The 5402-nt window shown below is 38.0% G+C and overlaps 1 protein-coding gene across 1 annotated transcript; it reads right to left on the bottom strand.

Annotated features, from left to right (window-relative positions):
• Window positions 1-675: 675 nt before the first annotated feature.
• Window positions 676-3487, bottom strand: LOC120908258. Its single transcript, XM_040319178.1, has 3 exons — window positions 3145-3487; window positions 2448-2539; window positions 676-1167 (listed from the first exon to the last, which is right to left on the bottom strand). Exons 1-3 carry the CDS (start codon window positions 3374-3376, stop codon window positions 676-678), a joined length of 816 nt encoding a protein of 271 aa, XP_040175112.1. The 5' UTR covers window positions 3377-3487.
• Window positions 3488-5402: the final 1915 nt, after the last annotated feature.

Raw genomic sequence — 5402 nt, 5'->3', positions numbered from 1 at the left:
AACATATCCGCCATGGGTTCAAACCTAGAACGGACCGTCCCCCCGAAGCTAGGATTGACCGACTACGTGGTAATGAATTAAGTCCCGAAAGCCTGTATATAGGCCGGCATGTCCACGTAGGACGTTACGCCAAATAGAAGAAGAAGAACAAAACGTTGTTTAATAATATTTTTTTCAAATAACTTTTCTTTACAGTTGCCGTCTACTGCTACAGAATGGTTGAAGATTTCAAAAGGATTCGAGGAAAAATGGAATTTTCCTCATGTAATTGGTGCCATTGATGGAAAACATGTCACCTTAAAACAACCAGCTAATAGCGGGAGCCAGTTTTTCAACTATAAAAGCACTTTCAGCATTGTTTTGCTAGGCATAGTAGATGCTAATTCAAATTTTATATTTGCTGACGTCGGTTGCCAGGGTCGAATTTCTGATGGTGGAGTGTTAGCAAACAGTGCTATATACCAGAAACTGGAGCGCCGGGAGCTAAATATACCCTCTCCTGAAATTTTACAAGTTCCTTACGAGATCGAGGTTGATCGAGGTGTGTATGTACCGCAAATGTTCGTTTACAAGGACTTATAGGATTTTCTCAATGAACGAAAGTAGTTTAGTCAGAATTATCTAAAAAATTTATTGATATTATTTTCGAAGGATCTTTTTGGGGTTTATTGGAATTTATTCTGAGTTGTAATATTTTTCATAACGTGCCGTGCGTTCAATAGATATCATAGTACCAACACGGGCTACTATTCCCTTACGCCTCTTTGGAGACCATGATTCAATTTCTTTGGCAGCACTGACAAAGAAACGCATTTCCTCACTGCCCTCATCATTAATCGAATTCAACAGAGTTTGTGAAACTGTTGAAACTGTTTTTGGAGTCTGAAGGACTTCTTCATTATACGCCAAATTGGCCTCTACCCGACGCTTCCTCGTTTTTCCAGCCTGTTGGTGAGGCGTAATTGTGGGCAAAGGTGGCTCAGGGGCAGCGGTTTGCTCATTGTTGGCTGGTGACGAGGGCGACGTCTCGTTGGCCGTTTGTGGGTTCGTTTGCTCCTCTGTATATATTCCTTCTTTAAAGTTGTTCTCAGGATAAAGCCATTCAATTTCCAGCGATTCCTCCGGAGATGGCATTTCTTGTGGGGTTGGCATTACACGTAGAGATCCCTAAAAAACATGAGTGTCTTTATTGCAATTCTAACAATGATTTTGATTTTTAAACTGGATGATATGGATAATATGAATGAAATATGGATATATTAATATTTTTTCTTTTTCTTGCAGCTTCCATCAAATCAATGTGAATGGCTGAAAATTTCCAATGATTTTAAGCAGCAATACGGTTTCCCTAATGCCATCGGGGCTATTGATGGAAAGCATGTTCAAGTCAAATGCCCGCGTGAGAGTGGAAGTGACTATATTAATTATAAAAATTTTTTCAGCATTGTGCTTCTTGCCGTTGTTGATGCCAATGGTAATTTTTTGTTTGCCGATGTTGGTGCAAAGGGAAGAATTTCGGATAGTGGGGTGTTAAAGCATTCTCGGCTATATGAGCTCTTAGAAAAAAGAATGCTACATATACCTGAACCGCGACCAATACGAGAAGGAGAACATGTAAGAGTGCCTTTTATGTTACTCGGTGATAGTGCGTTTGCTTTCACAGATTATTGTATAAGACCTTTTGGAGGCGACCCAGAACGACACAATCATACTCAGCGGAAATTTAACGAACGGCATTCCAGAGCTCGTCGCGTTGTAGAAAGAGCATTTGGGATTCTTAGCGCAAGATTTAGGGTATTAAGAAAGGCTATGGAGTTAGAACCTGGCATAGCCAGCAAAGTAACGCTAGCGGCAGTTTACCTGCATAACTTCATCCGAAGAGAAGCATCAATCAGGACTAGTGATAATTTAGTATTTGCTCGACCGGATGCAGACAATCAGCTTACAAATTTAAGAAGTATAAGAGTAAGACATAGTGACCGACTAAATGATATAAGAATGTATCTAGCAAATAGTTTTTCGTCTGTATCATAATATTAAACATAATGATTTTATGGATTATTCACGAAATGAATTCACTCTACGAATATGTTAAGCAAACCAGCTGGACTGTCACTACTTAAGTAATAAAATAAATATATAAATTCACAACATACAGCAAGTGTATACCAATAAGATAAACGATTCCTCGCCTTAAGAACATACCCTTCGTGATTTCGGACATAGCCTCATTCGGATCGTTTACCCGTAGCAAATACTACCTATCCGCCTGCTTAGTTACGACGAATGGAGAGGGAGAAAGGATAACATCACACCGTGAAATGTAAGTGTAAAAGTATGAGCATATCTAGAACGATTCAGCGTATCCGTTAACCTATGAAAAAGCTCTCTCTGCTTAGATCTGCCTTCTTTTTAAAATAAATACCAGATTGATTTTATATACATACCAACGTATCTACTGTAGTTCCACATTCGTTGGTCACCGACATGAAACTCATTGCATCATATGCAAACCATTTTTTTCTATTGGGTTGCGCAGCTAAAATAAAATAAAATTATAATATTAGTTTTAAACATCGTCTAGGAAGCTGAATAGAAATTGCTTATTTCATTTAAACATTGTTTCTATCATTTTGATACATTATGCGAAATGGTGTGCATCCTTTCCTTATCCTTTGATGCCTAGGAGACGTCATAGTATATGCTCCAAGTACAGCTACGTTCCAACTCACATCAACATCAACACATCATACATACATCAACTACTGAAGGGCGGGAAGCTGCGTCTGGAGGAAGCATCCGGTGGGAATCCGTGTGCCGGGTAACGGTACGGGGGCAGCCACGAGTTTTTCGCTTAATACAATTAAGCTATTTGTCCCACTTTTCCACACTGTTAGCTTCTTAGTAGGTTAGAATAGAATTACCATAACGGTTTGTGATACACTTAAATCGATAGAGCAGTCGGCCAGGTGCAAGAAAATGCAATGGAACCGTCCATTGGATTGGTTTCGATTGAAAAAAGTATTGCGATTAAGATTTTACTGAAATTCACAGTACTGCCAAGCATGGTGTTCCAGGTGCTCGATTGTTTTGTTTAGCCTATAGTAACGTAACCTATTTCTTTATCACACATAATTTACTTACCAGATCCCGTTTGTTCGCTGCTTTTGTAAACACCCTTGAAGTGTCGGAACGAGCTTTGCAGAGATTGCCACTTCTGCCGCAGCTCAAATGGATCCTTTCCCATTAATTCTCCAATTGAAGCCCATGCGTCGGCCTGTTTTATTTTATTTTTATAGTGTATATCACGTCGGTTCCATAAGCATTCACGCATTTGTACTTGCTGAATGAAGAACAAAGAGTCTTCCTGAGACATGTTTGCACCCTAAAAACGAAACAAAAGAGTAAATAAACAAAGTCCACTTATTGATATTGTTTTGATTGTTTGTTTCGTGTACTTACAGTATATTTATTCATATTGTTCGGCACAACCACAGGCAACTTTTCCAAACTGACGTTACGCGCAAAAAATGAATAGAGATTTTGTGAAATTTTCACAATTCTGCGACACTCGCGGGCTGCCGGATGTGTACTAAAAACGATAGGTTTTGACAGCAGGTTTAGAACAAAGACCTGTCAAAAAATTGTCGCCAAAAATTGTCGCGGTACAAAAGTTGGTCGTCTAGAAGCAGTGTAACAACGATAATAGATGGCAACAAAATTCAACATCAAATTTTAAGGTCATTCAAATAGTGCAAGATGGCTTCATTTGGATGAAACATGGCCGTAACAACGATAATAGATGGCAACAAAATTCAACATCAAATTTCAAGGCCATTCAAATAGAGCAAGATGGCTTCATTTGGATAAAACATGGCCGTAACAACGATAATAGATGGCAAAAAAACTCAACATCAAATTTCAAGTCCATTCAAATAGTGAAATATGGCTTCATTTGGATGAAACATGGCCGTAACAACGATAATAGATGGCAAAAAAACTCAACATCAAATTTCAAGGCCATTGAATTAGTGCAAGATGGCTTCATTTGGATGAAACATGGCCGTAACAATCATAATAGATGGCAACAAAACTCAACATCAAATTTCAAGGACATTGAAATAGTGCAATATGACTTCATTTGGATGAAACATGGCCGTAACAACGATAATAGATGGCAACAAAACTCAACATCAAATTTCAAGGCCATTCAATTAGTGCAAGATGGCTTCATTTGGATGAAACATGGCCGTAACAACGATAATAGATGGCAAAAAAACTCAACATCAAATTTTAAGTCCATTCAAATAGTGCAAGATGGCTTCATTTGGATGAAACATGGCCGTAACAACGATAATAGATGGCAAAAAAAACTCAACATCAAAATTCAAGGCTATTGCACAAGTGCAACATTGGTTCATTTGGATGAAACATGGCCGTAACAACGATAATAGATGGCAACAAAATTCAACATCAAATTTCAAGGCCATTCAAATAGTGCAAGATGGCTTCATTTGGATGAAACATGGCCGTGACAACGATAATAGATGGCAACAAAATTCAACATCAAATTTCAAGGACATTCAAATAGTGCAATATGACTTCATTTGGATGACACATGGCCGTAACAACGATAATAGATGGGAACAAAATTCAACATCAAATTTCAAGGCCATTCAAATAGAGCAAGATAGCTTCATTTGGATGAAACATGGCCGTAACAACGATAATAGATGGCAACAAAATTCAACATCAAATTTCAAGGCCATTCAAATAGTGCAAGATGGCTTCATTTGGATAAAACATGGCCGTAAAAACGATAATAAATGGCAAAAAAACTCAACATCAAATTTTAAGTCCATCCAAATAGTGCAAGATGGCTTCATTTGGATGAAACATGGCCGTAACAACGATAAGAGATGGCAACAAAATTCAACATCAAATTTTAAAGGTCATCGAATTAGTGCAACATGGCTTCATTTGGATGAAACATGGCCGTAACAACGATAATAGATGGCAACAAAACTCAACATCAAATTTCAAGGCCATTCAAATAGTGCAATATGGCTTCATTTGGATGAAACATGGCCGTAACAACGATAATAGATGGCAAAAAAACTCAACATCAAATTTCAAGGCCATTCAAATAGTGCAAGATGGCTTCATTTGGATGAAACATGGCCGTAACAACGATAATAGATGGCAAAAAAATTCAACATCAAATTTTAAGTTCATTCAAATAGTGCAAGATGGCTTCATTTGGATGAAACATGGCCGTAACAACGATAATAGATGGCAAAAAACTCAACATCAAATTTCAAGGCCATTCAAATAGTGCAAGATGGCTTCATTTGGATGAAACATGGCCGTAACAACGATAATAGATGGCAACAAAACTCAAC

Source organism: Anopheles arabiensis, unplaced genomic scaffold (assembly GCF_016920715.1).
Source record: "Anopheles arabiensis isolate DONGOLA unplaced genomic scaffold, AaraD3 Autosomal_pericentromeric_contig0002, whole genome shotgun sequence".
Classification (NCBI taxonomy): domain Eukaryota; kingdom Metazoa; phylum Arthropoda; class Insecta; order Diptera; family Culicidae; genus Anopheles; species Anopheles arabiensis.
The sequence above is the reverse complement of the archived record's forward strand: the minus strand, read 5'-3'. Positions and strand labels throughout refer to the sequence as shown.